This window comes from Heliangelus exortis, chromosome 5, assembly GCF_036169615.1.
Source record: "Heliangelus exortis chromosome 5, bHelExo1.hap1, whole genome shotgun sequence".
Lineage (NCBI taxonomy): Eukaryota > Metazoa > Chordata > Aves > Apodiformes > Trochilidae > Heliangelus > Heliangelus exortis.
Genome location: NC_092426.1, coordinates 30,337,667 through 30,358,756, shown reverse-complemented (window position 1 = coordinate 30,358,756; position 21,090 = coordinate 30,337,667). Strand labels below are relative to the sequence as shown.

General features: G+C 38.6%; 1 protein-coding gene across 12 annotated transcripts in view; it reads left to right on the top strand.

Annotated features, from left to right (window-relative positions):
* MEIS2 (Meis homeobox 2) overlaps positions 1 to 21,090 on the top strand; it is a 174,919-nt gene that overhangs the window by 9,160 nt on the left and 144,669 nt on the right. For all 12 annotated transcript variants that reach the window (XM_071744315.1, XM_071744313.1, XM_071744319.1 and 9 more), the window contains exon 7: positions 7,783 to 7,897. In XM_071744315.1, the coding sequence (XP_071600416.1) occupies positions 7,783 to 7,897 (115 nt within the window). The remainder of the gene's footprint in view (positions 1 to 7,782; positions 7,898 to 21,090) is intronic.

Sequence of the window (21,090 nt, the reverse complement as noted above, 5' to 3'; positions counted from 1 at the left end):
CCTCTACCTGAAAACGGAGTAGTTCAAGCATGTAAATTTGTCCAATTTGACTCTCCAGGTTTATTTTTTCATTTGCTTTGATATGCATATTTAATATATAGCCTCAGGCTAGATCTCATTTGGTGAAAGTTGGTGCAGGGGTGATGATGAGCCACTTCAGAAGGACAGAGACAGCATGTTGTTTCCTCTGTTTTATGTATCGGCCCACTATTCTGATCCTTGGGTCTGCCCCTCATGGTTTTATTTGCACATGAAATACTAGGAGCATTTCAACTGATTGGCTATGAATAATGATAGTCAAAAAGAAGTGTAGTTTAATTTGTTGTGTGCCAAGGTTTCTCTTGTGGAGGTGACAGTTTGTGACAGCTGTTTGACACCCCAAAAGTCCATACACCTCGACTCTTATCAAGTGGTATAAAGCTACACTGTGCGTGTTTAATGTGAATATGAGGGCTGGCAGTGGTGACAGTGGCAGTGCTGAACTAGGAGCAAAGGCAGCTCTCAGTTTTATTTCTTTGGTAGACCTGAAAATCAGCATAAGGGAAAGTAACAGAAAGAATTGTAGGATTAGCCAATATTTACCTTAAGACTTTAAATGGGGTACTCAAATACTGCATGCTTCTCTCCTCAAAATCTATTGCTCTACTATTTATATAACTTAATTGGAAACCAAAACCAAGATCAACAAAGGAATGAACTCTTCAGAGATATACCTGTGCTGGAAAAAGGAGACAGCTGTAAGTGGTTGTGTTATATGTGTTTGGTAATAAATGTGTTTATCGAATTTTATTTTAGTGTGCTATTAACTGTTATGTAATACAGTAAGTGTAAAGGGTCCAGGGACTTGGTAGATCAAACAGTGCAGTGCTGGCCACAAGAAGCTGAAACTTTTGTTATTACTCTGCTGTGTTTAGTAAATATAACAGCCCATAATTAGCGTCTGAATTTTTAACACCCTCATATTTTTTTATTGCTCTGAGGTATTAGCTGTAGATGGGAAGAAGGTAATTACAGCTATGCCCTGGCTCGACCAGACCAGTTAGGGGAAAAAAGGAAAGAAACCTTTCCAGCTGCAGTTCAAGCTGAGTTTCCCAGCACAGACAATTTATAATTGTTCAATATAAACATTCTGGGCCCAATCCTGCATTCTGTGGTCAGTCTAAAATACCTGTTGAGATTGCCAACAATAATTTTCTTATATTTTCATTTTATTTCAAGCTATTTAAATCTGAAAAATATAATACTTGTAAAATTTGGAGATTTTTTAACTTTTTCAAGCCTATGATAACACTTCAGACTTCAGTTACATTTCTTTTGTACCTGGCTTCACCTAGTGCCAAGCAATTCTTCCTTTAGCACAAACCTACTCTGAAGCCTAGTAATTCTCCCGTAGAAATTTATGGCTTCTACTGGCTTTCGTGGGAGCAGGATCAGGGGCTCAGTCTTTTTTATATTTGCTTATATGTTCTTGTGAGATTGCAGCTGAGAGGTAATAATATGCAGATCATAATTTATAAAATGCAATTAATAATGGATAGAGATATACATATGTCTCTTTTAAAAAACTATTTATTTATAAAAAGACTGTTGACAGATTAGAAATCTGTCTTAACTGTAGAAGAGAAATATTAGTCTGATTATGAAACCTTACAACTTTCAAATAAGGAGATAATCTTATTCTGTGCTTTTGGGCACAGAATACCTTTTACCTTTCTTTAATATTTCTTCTCAAAAAATAAGTCTGTGCAAATTCCCGACATCTTGCAGATGAGAAAAAAAAAATATATATATAACTGAACCTTTAGGTAAGATTTCACTAAGTACTGAGGAAGTATTTGGGGATCTGGTGTTACAGTCTCCAGGTATGCCATGCTTTGATGGACTTGAGTAGGAGTTTTGAGAATGCCAGAAATAGAGGATCAGACCTCAAAGGTGCTCTTCCTGTTTGCAGTGTGTCACAAAGAAAACTGAGTAGCTAACTGCAACAGTAATAAAGGAAACTTTTTTCTTTTGTAACTAAATTTCTTAATACATGGCTTAAGACTTGGGACATTACAGTAGGCCTTGTGCTTTCTGACGGGGCAAGGAACATCAGGAACTTTCTGAGACTTTAGAGAATTTTGTGCGTTTCCTCTTTTGTTGGGTTAAGGTACTCTACAGTAACATGTAGTCTACAGCTCAAATTTGAGTGTTCTGGTTTTAAACTGGGTTCTCTCAAACAGAACCGATCATGTGCTTCTCTCTGTAATGCCAATGTTCCCTCTTGGGTTTGAGTTGTCAGTCAGTCCGGGTGAAGTGTAGCCACACAGAAGGACGTAAGGGACAAATAAAAATCAGCAAAACCCTGATTTTTCAAGTCTCAGTTCCTTGCTGACAGGTGGATTACATGTCTGATTTCAATCTTAATTAGAAAACACAAAGCACTCAACCTTTCGGAACATTGCCATGTTCTAGGAGTGTCAAAAATTCCTCTTGACACTTTCCTCAAATGTAAAATCAAGGGACAAGAATTACAACTTCTATCTTTATATGTCCATACATAAATATCTGATAAATCACAATGTCTTATGATGGGCTTAAATTGTGTCATTCTGATAAAAAAATGTTACCTTGCTATATATGCATCTGTAAGAAAATAAACCTTAGTTACATTAGGAGTAGTCTTTTTAGAAAACATTCGTATCAGGTCAAATTAGGGTTTTTCATGGTTCATTTACTCATTGAAAGTTTCTTTGCATAGTGAGTTGGTTATTACATAGGTTGCATTCTACAACAGTCTCTGAGATACCATCCTGGGTGCAAAACACAGACAGATGCAGATATTTACACATGTGAACGTCTATGTGTAGGTGTCTATGTCCAGCACAGTACATCACCTTCTGACTCATGGTGGTACTTAAAGACGGATTTTTGTGGTATCAGTCACATCAGCCATTTCACTGTGTTTACAGGTGTTACTCTTAACACAGGTGAGCAGGATTTGGTTTGTATTTGAGGGGTAGAATGCCATCCATTTCAGTAGTCAGTTCAGTTTCGTGTCTGCAAAATTTATTTTCCAGTGTGGTTTCCAGACCTTTGAATGCAACCATATTCACTCGAATGAGCTCTATAGTTCTTGTTGTTTCTTTTATGAAAGTAAGTTTTGTTCTGCTTGTTATTGCAAGATCGATTATTTTGGCCATATCATCTGATAAAATATAAGGGCCTGATCCTGCCACAGTTGTACGCTCAAAACTTCAGTTAATGTCCGTGAGTCAAGTCCTGCTCAGCTTACTCACATGGGTATCAGCTGGCCTTATTGATTTTCCTTCCTTGTTATAAATAAGAAGCAAATTCCTTATGGTTAATTGAGTCTTTAATATCACCACAAAAAGCAGTGTGACATCGGAATTAGCCCTAGCGGGAATATGTACACTCACAAAAAATTAGCCAGACTTTGCCCCAGTGGAAATTCTAGGCATATAAAGTAAGAATTTCAATTTAACAGAAGGTTATTTTATACAGATTCTCTGTTACAACAGCTGTGTTCAAGAAATCCTGTAGTAGCTAAAAACTCTTACAGTTCCATCAGATTTGCAGCATTGACAAAAGAGTAATGCATCAGATTTGCTTTGTATACCAGGAGACTCTTGTTCTTTCTCTTGCTCTTTCCTAGATTTAGCAAAATTCAATGGTGGTGCTAAATCAATTTTTTTTTTTAACTTTCAAGGGAAAAAACACCAGCAAAATTGTGTTTTCTAGGGAAGGCCTTGTGTGTAAATGAGAAACAGCGGATAGCAGCGGAGTGATCTCCTGTGGCCCTGCTAGTACAAGCTTTCCCCATATTGTCTCCTGCTTTTATATTAATTACAACTTGCATTATCAGCTGTGAGTCTGTAGCCCAGCAAATAGAAAATACTGCCCCTGGAGACCTAGCTTCTTGTATCTATTTTCCATCTCCTTCTATTGTGCTCTACTCAGTATTCACTGCTTTTCTCCTGGTAACACTGCTCTTTAACACAATTAGGTAAGAGCAAGAGGAGCACCATATTTGACTCCCAATTATTAAAACTACTGGGAATAGATACTTGTGTGCTGTTTACCTTCCATGGTATCTGGCATTAGTTTAGGCCATACGTGTGTGAAAATTTTATAGTACACACACGTAGAGAAAACAGGCAATTGTATTCTGGCAGGCATCATCCATGCTCTTCAGTGTGATCTGCAAAGTATGTTACTGAACTTGCAAGAAGACACGAGAAGCCATGCTAACAGTTTGTGTAATTTATCTAAAGCTATCTGGTTTTCTGTTTGGCTTTGTTGTGCTTGTTTGCTTATTTTTTTTGCAAAGTAAAGTGTGATAGATTAATACAAATTTCATTTAAATTAATAGAAAAATTGCAATTAATGCTAGCGTGCTTTAGATCAGGATCTCCTTAGGTACCTAAACTATACTGATAAAATATTACCAGCAAAGTAGTACACTTAGATGTATCATTTTGTCCCCCCACCTTTTTTTTTTTTTTTTTTTTTTTTTTTTGTGAAGAATTACATAAAATAACTACTTATGGTTAGACATTTATCCAAGAAGTTTTTCTTGAGGGATACAAAGTTGGAAACAGTCTAGGAGAGAAAAAGATAAATTTACCAACACATACAATGATTTTAGTCTGAAGTGAAAGAATGTTGCCTTTCCATGAGGCTGTAAACTCCACCTCAGAGTTATTTGTAATTTTTTTTTTTTTTTTTTTTTTTTTTTTTGGTAATATTGAAGTCTAGCTATTTCCCTCTCTTTCAAATTCCTCCAACATTCTACTGTTGCATCTTGTAAATATCCCATCTTATTATTTCTGTCCTTCAACAAAATTCTGCCAGATTCCTTCCTCAATAAATCTGTGTCACAAGAAATACATTGAATTCCCAATCAATACAGTCTGTCTTTTTAAAACAGGATCTTCAAACCGAGGTCAAGAAGAACTCAGCCCGGTAGAGACAGCAAGTGTTTTCAGCTGTGGGAAGCCTTATTCAGTGATCCTTCCCAAATCATTAGAGTTTTGAAACAAAAAGGCCGGTCTAGCTTTTGAAATAGTGTATGATAGGTTTTGGGTGACATTTGCCTTAAAACATAGCTGAGGTGTTACCAGTTAATTATTGTAATTTTCATATGAGTGATAAGAGGAGCTCCAACAGCAGCCAGCTTAAGAGACCCTGCAGTGCATAAAATTAACATAACTCACTATGTTCCCTGAAAAGTTTAGCCTAGGTGAACATGCTGCAATTATTACATTTTCTAAAATAAGGTTCCAGCCTGATGCTGTTGGAGGGCTAAACTCATGCTATGCTATTGTCTCTTTCCTTTTTCGTGTATTTCTTCCAGCTCTTTATCTGATTACCATCCGGCAAACAGCTGACGCTAAGAGGCTGCAGAGGGCTGAAGAGCTGCTGTTTGCCTTCAGCTTGAAGCTATTTGAGTGGCTTCCTAACTCAGAGATAAAAAGAGAAGCTCATGGGCACGACTGTGTTTTAATCCAGGCTGTAGAGAAACTTGCTCAGTTTTTGCCTTTTAATTCTATCTGAGCTTTTTTGCTAACCTTATTTTCAACTTTTTGGGTTTTTTAATAACATCTGGGCTGCTTGAACTTTCAAGACGTCTCATCTTTCTTTTTGTGTTTATTTCCACCTGACTCTGTGAAACTATGGTAAAATATTGTTTTGTTTTTTAAAATACAATAACAATTGGGGGGGTTTTACAGTATTAATAGTGATTTCTGAGACCTGATTAATATAAGAATCTCAACGAATAGAAAATACTATTGTCTGGTGGATTTTTTCCTGTAGCAGTGCTGTGTAAGGAAAAGTAGATCAGCCTTCCAGGTTTTGGAGGAGGTGGTTGTTTTATACCATAAGTGCTGTCATGCTGTAGGTTATGGTGAGTTTTAGATCCTGGCTTGTCTTCTGATTTTAGTTGTCTCTTCCTGCTGTGAAACTATATATGGGTGCACATGCATGTCTGGGTCAGGTGAAAGGGATCTGGATCCTTCTTACCCCTTGGTCACCTAGAGCTTAATTTGGAAGCTTTTGAAGTTGTGGGCTCTTCCTTTTGTCTCTGCTGCTATCCAGACCAGGTCCATTAGATTTATGTTACTGGGTATTGTAGCAAGCCATTATTTGGCAGTTCTCTTTTGCGTTGCTATAGACCATGTGGTACTAATCAGAGCTGGGAGATTACTTTGAGATGTTTCAATATATATTTTGGGACCTGATTTCAATCACCCTTACACTGCATTTTACAATGGGTAAATCAGTTGATTTTGTTGAACTTATCCCTACTACACATTGGGGCAGATGAGGTCAGAATCAGTCCTGCTCAAAGAATTTATCCAGATTCGTCACTTGCTTTCAGGATCTCCTTGTGCTTTAGTAGCCTGGTGTTATTTCACAATGCAGCTTTAAAACACAATCAAACTTAGGAAGCAATAATTCAATAATTTTTTCTTTTCTTTCTGGGGAGGGGGATGCATGGGGGGAGATTTTTTGCTTGTTGAATTGTTATAATGTGCTTGATTTAACTTGTCACATACAGGTGACAAGTAATGCAGGTCCAACCCCTAGTCTGATCTGTTTCATGTGTTCATGCTCTGCTTTTCTGCCAGAGGAAATTCCATCTCTTGCCTGCCTTCATGTGGTGCTGATAAAGCTTTTCCTGTACAGTAGAATTCCTGTTTTCCTTTAAGCAGCAGCAGGGTATTGGGAATGATCAGGAAAGGGGAGGAGGACAGGAGGAGAATACACTCGACAAAGTAGCACTGAACTGTAACATTACATTTTCCTCACTTATCCTCTTAAATAGCAGCTCCTCGCTCCAGGAAAGCCAATACTCAATAAATTAGAAAGCTTGCATGAATTATGTGACTAAAGTACAGTAGCTGAGGTCTTACTCAACCAAGTTTTGCAAACTTTGTATGTCTGTCTTCTGTGTTCCCTTTTGTAGTGTTTTATGCATAGTAAACTAGAGGAATTACATAAAAATCACTATACACGTTATTTTATATAGTCACCTGGTGGTTATTCTTGACAATACTTGTAAGCAAACTGTTAGAGTGATACATCTAGCCTTTTGAAATCTGTCATGTCAAGGTGGGGGGTGAGGAAGCATCTTTCTTGGTATACAATGCCTTTCGGAGAAAGGTTGCTTTTCCCCTTGCAACACTGAATTTGCTTGAAGTTTTTCCAGCATTCAATTGAGTTAGAGAGGAGGTAGGGTGTGAGGACAAGCTCCTCTCCCATGCATGTTCTCCCCTACTTCTTGAAACAGTTTCTGTCCTCTTCCTTTCCCCTGTAATCTCTAGTTAGTCTGGAAAAACAAAGTGGGGGGATAGTTTGTATACCAGCTATCCTGGTCCTAATGTGAACACCTTGTAAAGTAAACTGTGCAGGTTGATGATCCTCCCTCCTGCTCCCCTGTAGAGCTCATTAAGAAACATTATTTTTTCTTTTTTCTCCCTCGAAATATTCTTCTGCAGTACTATTCAAACAAATCTGAACAACTCTTTGAAAGGTTTAAAAAAAGATTAAAATATCTTTCCTTTATTTTACCAAGTAAATCTTGTACCTCCTCTGCTTGTCTTTGCTGAAGAATTATTACACTGTGCAAACAGTATCGGTGTTTGGCACATTTCACAAATGCTAATGTGTATGCTTTCCTCCCCCCCCTTCTCCCCTCTTCTCCCGGTTTTCTTTCTGTTCTTCATTTGCTATTGGAATGGGAACTGTGGAAAAAATTCCTTGGCACTCTGACACCAGAATCCTTCATCTTGGAGAGACCACGATGATGCAACCTCAACGCACTCGGCAGGCACACCGGGGCCCTCCAGTGGGGGCCACGCTTCCCAGAGCGGAGACAACAGCAGCGAGCAAGGTAAAAGGTCAAACTTTTTCCCTCTGTAAAGTAGGCATGACTAAAATAACTCCAGCTTTTTTTATTATATCAGTACATCTGCCTTAGAGTAAACATGGAATGGCAGACTTGCAGTATAATCAGCTGTAACTTAGGGAGATGGTATTTCCTTTTCCTAACCCACTTAGCTGCATTTTATTATTATTTCAAAGTGAAATATCTAATCTTCAAACAAGCTTTGTAATAACAATTGATTAGTTCTGCCAATTCCTTTACAAATTTGGTTATCTCCAGTTTATTTTTGTGTGGTGTAAGTAAATATAATGGCAGACATACTCCCCAGCTGTGATGCAGTTGTTTGAGTTGGGTTATAGATGGAGAATTTAACCTGTCGTTTTAGCTGGGAAAGAGCCTCCATAAGAAGTTATGAAGCTGCTAAATTATTTAAAATAGAAGCAAAACTCAAATTGGACAGAAAAGTGCTTCTTGCAATGTGTGCTTGTACAGACTTGCTTCTGCCTCTGAAAATCTGAATTCATAATGGTAAATAGAGATGTATTTGAACTGCAAAACCTGCTCTATCTAAACAGTGAAGCCTTCTCCAGGCTTCAGGAGGTTTGATAGTTATTTCAGATGTTTTTGTTTTATTTCCTACTGCACTGTACCTTGTGTGTGGTCATCTGTATCCATGCTGAGTGAGTGTTACAGGCTGTCATTTTGATATGATAGTGTTTTACACTAGTTCATTAAACATATAAGTGACTCCAGAAGGTATAAGTTTATGAGACTCAAGCCTCCAGTGCTAAAAAGTTGGGTGAAGATGGTCTACTGGCACTCTTGGATTGTGACTGATTTGTTTTTTTTTTTAACACCCAAGTTAAAGGTGTGCTCCATTCTTGTTTTAATTTGTAAACACAGAAAGCATCAGCTAGTGAATGAGACACTACATTTGCAGGGTCTTGGGACATGCTGCCTCCATCTCGTGCCCCTGCAGCATTTGGTTACTGCTTTTCACTCATGAGGGAGGGCTTACTCATACCAAACAGAGCCTACTGGCAGGTCTGTGATCCCAGTAGCCATGCACGATCTCAAAACTGGAGAGTGGAGCAGCCTCTAGGGTTAGAGCTGCTGCCACCAGCCCCGTGCTGGGGGCCGCTTCCTGCCGTGCTTTCTGCCACGCTTGGGCGGCGGAGACGATTTGTGATTTCACGTCTCTCACGTGGCCCACTGCTTGGCACAGAGCTAGATCCCCTCGTCTGTCTCACGATCTGGTGTTGTACGTGTTGCAATTTGAGGAATCTTGCAAAGTTTGTTTCTGGTGGAGCGGTTTGGGTTTGTCTCCTATTTGTAGAAATTGTTTATACATTTGTAATCTTATTGCTGATAGAAAGCAGCCATGGCACAGGGTGTGATCCAGCTCTAACATGAGTCATGGTGGATTTTTTCCTATGTGGTTGGATTGGAACTGTACAAATCCTAGAGAACTGTTACAGCTTCAGCAGCTAATGAAAGGGAGAGCTTGCCTGCTAAGCAGCAGATTGCTCTTAGGTCTATTAGCTGGCGGTAGACTTTACCTCTCATCAAGTGTTTACATTGTATAATGTGGCTGAGATACTTGGTGTAGCAGATGATCATTTACAGATTTACAAATGATTCCTCTAGGTCATCTGCCACAGCTTATTCATTCCACCCCTAGGTGAGAAATTTCTTCACACCTGTATCTCCACTTTGACCCAGCAACCCTTTACCAATTAGAAGAGTTCTTCTTCATTGAACCATACTTAATGCAAAGAAATTCCTTCTATCAACATCCAGGAGTCCTCCAGTTCACTAGTCTTCCATCCCTTGTCACATAGCTCAGGGTGCTAAGCATGAGAAAAAGTGGTTGATGATGTTGATGATAACTACACCAACCTCCCATTGGAGACTGAGATTTCTGGCAGTATTTATGATTTAAGTAAACATGTTACACTCATTTCTGCAGGAAGGGAACAACTGCTGAAGGGTCAAATCAGTCAAGAGTGCTGCCTGGTGTAGCAGGGTAAAACCTGGCTAGTATGCTTCCCTTTCTGCTCAGTTGGGGCTTTTAAAGGAAAGTAGTTGTCCAGTGGCAAATCAGCATTCCACTCAGCTGCTGGCAGCTGAAAGATGTATGATCCTACAGCACTGGGAAAATTCCCATTGGAGGCTGCTTTGGATTGCTCTGCCCCTTTCAGCCCTGGGAAAGAGTAAGGAGAGTGAGGCCTGTATTGAATTTTCTTTGCACTTCCTTGAGGGGGGGCAGGTTTGTTTCATAACTTGTGAACTGGTAGTGAGCTGGTCCCAAGCAATGCCAAAATGGGGAGATGCCTTCTTGAGCTATTCTGGTGCATTTACTTATTTTGGTCGACTTGGTTTCCCTGTAGTTTTGTCAAGACTGTCCACAACTACTGTTTCAAGTACTCTGCTTGCCCCGAAGGATTTCCTGGGGATGGGAACTCATCAGAGTCTTGGGTTACATTAGCAACTTAGTCTCCTCAACTGATGCCTGGTGGCAGTAGAGATTGATTCTAAGCAGAATCAGTCTCTTCAGGCTCTTGGGAGCACACTTTCCAAGGGTCTCTGCTTTTGCCTGTAAGTCTATGATGTGGGTCTTGTGGTTTGTTTTTGTTTTTTTAATTTTTTTTTTTAAAATGTGTGTGTGGGGAAGCAGATGGAAAGGAGTTAGGTGAGTGATTATATTATTTTTGTAGAATTTCTCTTCGTGGCATAGATAGGATATGCTGCCTCCATCTCATGCCTCTGCAGCATTTGGTTACTGCTTTTCTCTCAGGAGGGAGGGCTCACTCATACCAAACAGAGCCTTCTGACAGGTCTGTGATCCAAGTAGCCATGCAGGATCTCGGAGCTGGAGAGGGGAGCAATCTCTGCACAACTGTGCATGACTGTCCTTTGGTGTCAAAAGGGTTAATCCAGGAAGTGTTTGGTAATATGAGAAACATGCTGGCACTGAAAGAGTTAAGAAAAGGGCCTTCAGGCAGTAAATGTTGAAAGATTATCCTAATTTTATTAGTGGTGAGTGTCTTATGTTGTTCTTAACATGTCACCTCACTTGTTCAGCAGAAAACTAGGCTATACAGCATATTGATCAACTAGCAAACCAAAGTACTAGTGACCTGTAATCTACCAAGCATTTATTGACTTTATCCCAGTTCAGATCCACACATGCAGATCAATGCTGTGTAGTATTGTTTTAGAGATTAGTAATTATGTACTATGTCCCATCAACTATCTCCCTGCCCTGGAAACAGAAAGAGTTAAACATATCTGATAATAAAAATAAAACACTCTAAACATCTTACAAAGGAGAAAAAGAAGAAGCTGATTTAATGGTCTAATGAGGCCATCTTCCAGAGACTTGTTTTGTGTAGGGCTTGCTTTGACCTTTCACTTTGCTCAGGAGCCCAACGCTTCATTTTTCACATTCTTGCAATTACGTTAACGCTTCAAGCATTTCTGACTCCAAGTCAGCTAGCAACACCAGGCATAACTCAACACTGTGAGTTTTTCTCCTCTCTGTAGATTCATTAACAGGTCACCGGGGTCCCAACTGAAATTTAAAACTGACTGGTTCTGTTGGGTTAGCTGAGTTATAGCAAGGGAGATGGCAGGAAAGGGGCTGAGAGAAGGGGAGGGGAGAGAGAAGACCCTAGGGTTTTTGCCAGTGAATATATGTGTAAAAAAACCTAAGCAGAAGACTAAAAGGTGTGTGTAGCTTTATCATCCACCCTCTTCTTTGGAAAGGAAAAAACACGTCTGAAAGTCTTCTGGGGTATTATGTTTTCCTTATTCTCTGTGAAATGAAGTGAAAACGGCCACTGCCTTTCCATACAAGGCTAAATGACTTCTTGAATTCGGTGTCTATTTGTACCACAGTGATGGATATGGGGCTCCCAGACTTTAATTCCTATTTAATCTCTTTATGAGATATTAAAAAAAAAAAAATAATATGGCTGATTACCCATGAAAAATTGGAAATAAATCTTTTTTAATTTTTAAAAACATGTGGTCTTCAGAAAAGCACTAGGGAATAGTTTAAGGTTTTTATTTTATGTTACCAGGACTGTATACTTGATCTGTTATATTCTTAGTTCAGTCACTCAAAGAGGGACTTCCATCCAGCCAAGTCAGATGGAAGCTTTGTTTCTTCAGGACTGTTCAGGAACTTCATTTTTTTAGGATTAGGTCTTGGGTGATAAACTTGATCTTAAGTGAGAAGCCACTCATTTAGTGAAAAATGAAAAGGAAGAAGCTTCTAGGCTATAGAGCAATGAAAATAATAAACGGGCATCACATCCACTTTGCTTTACTGATGTGAGTAGTTCATTGGTGTGTGGTTTTTTGGTTTGGTGGGTTTTTTGGTGGAATTACTTGTGCTGAATGAAGATGATATGCCCCTTTATAAATAAAATCTGAGTTTACTCTCTCGAGTAGTACTTTAAAGTACTTTTGAAACACTTTTGTGTTTGTTCCACAAATTTGTCCACAATAGCTTTCTGTGGCAGACTCGTCATCTGCTTCAGCGAGAAGTCAAGTAAGATATTAGCTGACCTGATGTGTTCGTCTCAGGTTATGTCTCTGGGTTGATGCATATTGGAAAAAAACAGGTGGTCTATTTCTTACTCTTGTAATAATGCTGGCATTATTAAGCACAAATTAAATGTGCTTACAAAACTACTTAATAATGCCCAAAGACCTGTCGGAGTATCAAAACTCTACTGAAACTCCATCAAGCTTTGAACCAAACTCCAATAGGAAGAAAAAGGAGAGAGATATGGTGTCGATAATAATAATAATTTAAAAACCAAACAAATAAAACCCCAAACATATTCATGCAAGATCTTCAGAAGCTTAATATCCAAAAGCTAATGCTAAAAACTTATTTTTCCTAGTGCTGAATGTATAGGTAAGCCCGCTGAGCCTAGTACACATAATCATCATAAGGATTTGGAACATATTTTTATTCCTTTGTAGTTTTACCTATAGAGCTATAGGGTATGTTTTTGTTGGAAGAGAGCTGTCTTTTGTAAGAAAGGCTCAAACATCCTGAGCCTGAACAAAATCAAACTTGCTAATAAATAATGCTTCACTGGAGATGCATTATTTCAGAAGGCACAGCTCTCATAAAGGTGAACTGTATGAAGTATGAAAAAGTCTTAAAGAACAATGACTTTTTTCAGCTGAGGAAGATACGGGGAGAGAGTAGCCCTTATTAATTCATCTTTTCCTTTCAAGTTTGAGGGGCCCATCCTTGTGTTGATATGTATGAGTAATTCCCATTAATGGTGATGGGAGTTACGCATGTGCACTGACAGAAGAATAGACCCCTTAGTGTTCAAAGCACATGAAATTTACATTTTTTCCATTGCTGTAATTGAGATGTTGACAAATTGGAGAATATTGATGAGCCTTTGTTTTAAGTATTTCTTGCCAAGTTTGCTTTATTTTTTCATGGTTTGAACAATGGTGTGGGTTCAGCAGCAATGAATAATAAGGGTAAAGATAACTTTGTATTTCAATATTTTGATGTGCCAATATGAGAAAAATTGTCTTAGGCAAATGGAATATGCTGTTTTAATCATTAGCTATGCATGAAAGAAAAATTGATGTTGACATCTTTGCTGTAAAATCGTTGTAATGGGGCCTTCCTTACAATTCATTTTTGTAAAATTCATTTTGTACATTTTGCAGCAATTGAACAATCCCTGCACTGTGAATAGGCAGAATTCCCAGAAATACTGAGACAGTTGGCCCAGTAACTGCTGAGCTCACACTGCACACCACATGCACATTAACCATAATGATGCCAGAACCAGCTTAGCTAAATATAGTCGCATTTTAGTATCCTCCCATCCTTCCTTTCTTTCCATCTACTGCATGAACAAATAAATCTTTTCTGTGGTTTTTGATTGCTGGAGTCAGGGGACATTTATGTCAGTAGCCACAATTCAATAAGTACCTTTAAAATTTTGTAGTGAATCTTCACTTCATATACAGTTTTCTAATAATTAGGCTGGTGGCAACTGCAGATTCCTCACCTTTTATTGAATTAAAGCTCAGTATTGGAGGACCAGGCTATGGGGGGAGGATTTACCTGTTATACTTGTATTTAAGATTCTCATTTTTCTCTTAGCTTTCAATACACATAGGTTTTTATATTTAGATATAGATTTAAAATCTATATATGCATTAGAAAACATGTACTTCCGTATTTGAAGTATGTTGTGCTGGGGTTTCAAATGCAGCCTTGGAAAACTCTGTCAATGGAATGTTTTCATAGTGGCAGAAATCCCTTTAAAATAACCCTAAATACAATATGACAGATGCCATCTGGAATAATCTTTTGCTAGTTGCTTTCAACTTTTATTTTTTCTTGCAGCTAAGTTCATCTAAAACTGGTCACTTACTGTTATAGTAAACATAGTGAGCTCTTTCCTTCCTTTTGGACATGCATTTTCAGATAAAATAATTAAAACACGTTTATTAAGAGGTTGTTACTGTTGATGTTTTCCTCTGACTTCATTTTTCTGTGTTTTGTTTTGTTTTTTAATATATGTGTGTTTGTGTATATATATTTATATATTTGTATTTCAAAATGAAAAAGGTAGGATTCCCCCTAAGGCCATTCTTTCAATTTCAGATGCTACCCAGCCTAACCCAATTTGCCTCCAAATGTTAGATAACTTCCCATTTGCTAAATTATAATTGTATGATTGTTACAATATTAATGGTTTCAGAATGCAAGGTGTTCAAAAATACAGTAGCAAGTGCTTAAATGCCTTTCTGTGTTGTTACAGACTGACTAATTTCTTCCTATATATGTCAACTTATTTGAAAGATCTAGTGTTGGAATCTCTGGATTTTTTTTATTTTTTTTTTTTAACTTAGTCGTGTAAAGGGATGTCTCCTGATGCCTGTTAGAGTTTAATTTAGAGTAGTAATTAAACTTGAATACTGCCTCATAAACAAAAGATAAACAATAAACCAGCCATGTTCCCTGCTGTTTCATAGCTTTCTTTCCCAGATGTTTTAGCCTGATAATTTTTACACAGTGAACTACCTAGCATGGAGTGTTATGGACAGAGGTCAAAGCCTGGTTCTTTGTAATGGGTTTTTTAAAACTTTTTTTTTTAGTAAATTAAAATTTCCTTTGTGTGGCTGATAGAATTGTCAGATACTGAAGGACGCTCATTAATTGACTTTTTAATTATCTCCCTCTTGTTTAACAAGACGGTGCTAATTTAAAAATACCCACAAACTTTATTGTAACTGCTGATGGCCAGGGAACGTTGCTATTTCTTGGTATTAAGGTGCCTGGAGAGTACATTTTGAATCCTCACTGTCATCCTGAAAAAAATAAAAATAAAAAAGCCATTGCAGGAGCTTCTCTCTCCACGCTGCTCCTAAGCAAGGGAGGAAATGTTCACCGTGGAAGGCTGTTAATTTTTCAAGCTGCTCCTCAGGCTGGCAGAGCTTGTGTGTCCATCTCTGGACCACTCCTCTGTCAGCCATGATCTTTCTAATTGCCAGGTAGGGGCTGCAGGAGCCATGTTATTTTCACTGGGTGGGGTAATTACTGAAAGCTGAGAATAGCTGCACTAAAGACACAGGGATACTTTCATGATCCCATTAGCATAAGAGTGGGTAAATTATTCATGCCAAGTGAGGATTCTATGGGGAAAAGTATAGTTAATGCACATAGTTTTTAAATGTATCCCTTTCTGCTCTGAGACTAAATTCTTGTTGGATTCAGTTCTCAGACATTTACGGGAAAGCTCTAGTGGCATGTTAGACGCAGTTCATCTCTCTCTGTTTGCAGCGCTCTCAATAGAGACCATCTGGCAAAGATCCAAAAGGTGATTAAACAAAATGATCAGCTCTTGTTGCTGTGTTACATGTCCAATACTCTGGATTAAAAAACATGACCCACAACAGTCAGCTAACATAATTTTTTTCTTATTATTATTTCCCCTTCCCCTGTAAGAATTCAGATGGTCCACAAATGTCTATGCCATCTTTGTGTCCTTATGGCCCATAATCATGAACAGGTTGTGCAAATGGCTCTTTCTGTAACACGGTCTGTTCCAGCAGCATAGAAACATTTCATATTAATTGGGTCAGTCTAATGTTCATAATGACACAGGGAAAAAATTACCCAAATGTGTTCTTATGGTAAAGGCTTAAAATGTGCCTTTCTCCTGTTAGAAAGTGAAATTTGACATCAGGCTCATGTGGCTGATTTATTTTTTAAGACAGAAGAAAATCAAAGCATGACACTGTCATCTGCTGGAAATAGTTTTAAGCCCCTTCTAAAAAAAAAAAAAAAAAACCGCCAAAAACCAAAAAACCAAAAACCAACACAAAAAAACACCCACAAAAAAAGGGGGGGGCCTAGGGGGGGGGAATGAGCTGAGGTTTAACACCACAATCAGGGATAAATTTACAGTGCTATTCAGAAGAGTACTCCCTTATCATAAACAAGCTGATAATCACACTGAATCTAACTCCCAATTAGCTCTTTCTTTGCTTGCAGAGATCAGCATACATGTCCTCCTTAAGCCGTGATATGTTGCCATTGAGTCAGACAGAACTTTTGTATACCTTATGTCATATTCAGAATTTAAGGATTAACACTACATATTTACCAGAAAACCCAGCTAATCAGCAAGGTAATTTTTCAAACCAATCACTTCAATGCCTGAGTTAAGGTAGAAATGCCAAGACTGTGAATAGGGGACATATGTATCTTATCTTTTTGGGGTTGCACCAAATGCCAAGTACTAGCATAAATTCAACAGAAACCAGACATTGTTGGAAAGTAATTAAAAAAATATTGAAATTAAACCTACCATATGAGTGAAATATTTGTAGGCCCTCTTTGTTGCATACATAACAATTTGCATGGAATAGAACTGCGATTCTTTCTCTCCTACTTCCTGGGTTCTACTTTGTTAAATATGAGAGCAGAACCACCTCTGTGTATTCAGCCTAAGGACTGGAGGGATCTTTTTTCATGCTGAGGATGTTTGCAGTCCAAAATCAGCGGGTTTGCTTAGAGGAGAAATTTCTTAAAAAACAATAATAAAAAAAAAATAAATAAAATTAAAGCCTCCAAAGCTATGCCAAGAGAAATCAAATTCCACTTTTGAAAGCTTAAAAGATCCACTGAGGCTGTCAGCTCTCCTTACTGTGCAAGGTGAAAGCAGTAGGTAAAAGGCAGAGACAGGTCCAGAGTGCTCGGGGAGGGGAGGCCAGGCTCCCCCAGCCTCAGTGCAGCCTGGCAGATGAAAGGGACCCACATAGCCTTGGGGGGCTTAAGGCTATTACAGGGCAACTCATGCTCTGTTATCATGCTGATTTTCAATTGATTTTTGGCTGTACAGTACTTGTTGAAGGCCCTCTAGAGCATCAAACACTGCATTATGGCACTACACAATGTAATATGTGGGCCTTTTGTCTTATTGTCTGGTCTCAGCCTCTGAAGAAGAGCGCTCACCACTCCGTGATTGTTCCAGCTTCTGAGCAGCTTTTCTATCTAGGGAAGTAGGACAGGTGAAGGAAACCTGACAGCCCTCTTTAGTCAGCTCTTAATGTGATTTGACACGTTTGTTTGTAGCTCTGAATTTTCAAACTGAACTGGTTTTGTATTATTGTAAAACATGGCTTTTAATTTATAAAATTACTTGACATTTAAGTATCTGATTACAGGGGACTAATAAACCAGGCTTGGTGTCTAAATATACTTTTTCCTTCTCAATCTTGTATGATTCCTTTAAGTAACTGGTTCTAGAGGTTGTCAAAGTTGGAGCTGAGGTTGCAGGAAGCTTCTTAGAGGCTGAAGTAAGCATATTTTTTACCTTTTGGTTTCTTTACTTTAAACTGTCATATCACCCAGGTGGGGTTTTCATTCACTAAAAGAATCATGCCATCTGCATCTAAGTCTTGATAAGCTGAGGATATTTAAAATCAAATGAGGGTCCATTCAGGATATCATCTTCAAGTAAATGCTTACTGTCCTAACCAGTAGTTTCTTCTGGCTTGTGTAAGTCTTTGTGCATGCAGTAGAAGTAGTAAACCAGTGTTTTAAAATGTTTACAGTAATAAAAATGTGCATATGAAACACATGCAGAAACTGAGACTTGCAACTTTATGGTGTTATGGGAACTATAAGAAAGCAGTGTAGACACCAAGGATGGGATGATACCAGGAAACAGTGATGGCCACCTTAACTACCCTGATAGCTGCAGGCATGATCCAAATAACAAGTATGGTCACTGGAAGGCATCTGCTATTTTGGTGGCCTGCCTGTAGCTCCTCAGTTTATTGCCATGAGGTAAGGATATGGCTGTCTATCCAGGAGGAACAACTAACTGCAGAATCAAATCCAATAGGACCTTGTGTAAGTTACGAGCCTTCTCTGACCTGTGTTCTTCCCTACCTGTACAATAGGCACAAGAGTATTTATATGTTGCACAAATATTATGAAATGGTTATTTGTTGTCAGTGGACTGCTCTGTTGTTCCAGGAATGCAGGGTTACATAAAAAATTCAAGAGTGTTCTTGTATTGGTCTCCCTGAATTTCATAAAAGCAGCACCGGATATACTGCATTTCTAAATTGTATTGCCTATCTTAACACTTCCCTTTTTTTTTTTTTTTTTTTCCAACAAAGATGGAAAAAAAGTGAATGAAATAGCCTTGATCTTAAACTTTGTATTGTTTATAATTAATAAGACATATGAAGCAAGCAAAAAAAGATTACTTGGATCTCATCAGCAGTTCTTTAGTGATGTTTGCATCAAGACATGTCCAGAATGATGTTTCCAATGTTTAAAAAACAGTTGTAGTTCTATATGTGTATTTCTTGTTTAGCATTTCCTTTTTGTTTTTTACTTCCTCTCTCCTGAAGAAGCATAGTGAAAACAGATCAAGGAAAACTTGACTCCGTGCTTATATGTAGGTCTTAGTGATCCAAGGATGATCTTGTATTAGAAAAAGATTACTCAGTGCATTGTCTTTTTTATTATTATTATTCCCCTCTAGGACTTCCTTAGTAGACAAGAGCTACAGAACAGGTTATGATGTTTAGTGAACTTGCACATCAGTAGTTTCATCTTTTAAACTAGGACATTGATTTTTCTCATCCTGCCATGAGAAGGTCTTGTGTACCCCCTGCTGCGCTCTCTGGGAGCGGTCAGCACAAACACACGCACACACGCGCACACGCGCACACGCGCACACGCGCACACGCGCACACGCACACACAGAATAGGAAGATACTATCAATGTAAGATCCCAATCCTTCTTGTATGGAACAAGCAGCAGTAATAGGAACACTGCTGCTTCCACATATGCAAAGCTTTGCTTTCATTTATTTGGCTATTTTTGACCTAAACATGATTCTCCTTCCTGAAAAAACAAACACACAGAGAATACTCCCTTCATTTTTTGACAGTTCTCATAGAAACTACATGTCTTTAAGACATGTAGGATCTACAAAAAGGCAGCTATGAAGTTTTAATACTTCCTAATATTTCTGAAAAAAAATTCATCACGCCATACATTTTAGAGGACAAAGAATAACAAACACCAGCTTTTTACTTGCACAGGGAAGTTTTTAATATTTTTTTTCCCTCTGGCAGTTTTTAAATGTTAGAGTGAGCTTCAGAGAAAAATAAATTCGTGTTTTCAGTTTGCTTGAAATGTTAAGACTTTCAAATCTGTTGGAGAGAATAAATTTCTGTAGTAAACTCAAAATTACCTTTAAGGAATTTGACTGCTGCTGTTTGATTATACTCAGGGTAGTAACACGCCTTGTGTGCAGGTGTGTGTGGAGCTGGAGGAAGTAAATGATTTGTTTTCTGTTGTTACATCTGAGTGGCTTAGAAGTGATAGCCCCAAAGCCTGGCTCTTTATTTGTGAAGCCCAGTGTACGTCTTACATCTTTACCCTCGTATAAGGAGCAAGTTCAGGGAAATGATCTGGTGGCAGAGTTGGCACAATGGCTCTGGTGCCCTCATTTTTGCCCACAGCCAGGGCAGTGAGCACAGAAGAGCAAGACAAAGTGGTTTCCCTGTGCTCCACTGACTTCCCAGCTGCTCTGAGTCTGAAGTCCATTGCCTGCTCCAGATGCTGAAGCTTGCACTGAGTGTTATCCTAGACTGCTGGCAGCATAACTTGTGGAAAGAGCTCAAATTATTTTATGGATGGTTACCTTTGTACACCCTTGGTACCACACATTCCTCATGCACAGGCTAGGATTGGGGTCTTCTATTTTCTTGTGTAAACAGAGCATTTGCTATAAATGACAAGGACTGGTGGGGCAGCCATGAAAGCACAGGAGAGGAATTCAGCAAATTCTCTATTAAGTTGTGATTTGTACCATGAAATTTTTTGACAACCCCGGCACCGAATTCTTAAATAAGAGCAGTCTCTTCCTTATAATCTTACATTATGCCCACGAGCTTATTGTGGCTACACTTGTTTAAGCAATTACATTTGTTTAAACTTCCCTTGGGCCTCTCCACATGCAGCTGTAAGTTGGTCATACCTAGATTTAAGGCAGCCCCTGGTTGCAGAGACTTCAGGAGGAGTGAGTATGACAGATACATGCATGGAATTTTATTGCAAGGCTTGGTGCTAAGGTTTTGAACTATTTACCATCATAAAATTCAGAAATTCACATGAACTCCCTTTCTAATTTTACACTCCTGCCTAAAATGGATGGAACATCACTTAAATAGCACAAATCAGAATTTTTCAGCTTGGAGCTTCCTTCCTAATTCCTCCCACCTCAGATTTACCACTTATGGATGGCTCTCTGCTTTGTGGGACTCCTGACCCCATACATCTGTTAAAGGGGATAGTTCAGGATGAACACAGCCTCCTACTCAGTAGGACCACAGTGTTCTCTTAGCTCCTACTAGATGCCTGAACAAGCAGAGGGCTTAAGTGAAATCCTTTTGCTGAGTCAAAATCTGTTCTTATTTAGGGACTAATCCAAAGCCTGTTAAATCAACAGAAAGATTTTGGTTGACTTCTGTGAGCTTTGGATCAGGCCCTTCCTTGCTAATACATCTGAAATCAATGGGGCTACACTGGGCTTCTGCCAGTAAAAAAAAGGGAGAGGAACTGTCCTCCTGCTTTGTTTGTACAGTACCTAACACACTGAAGTCC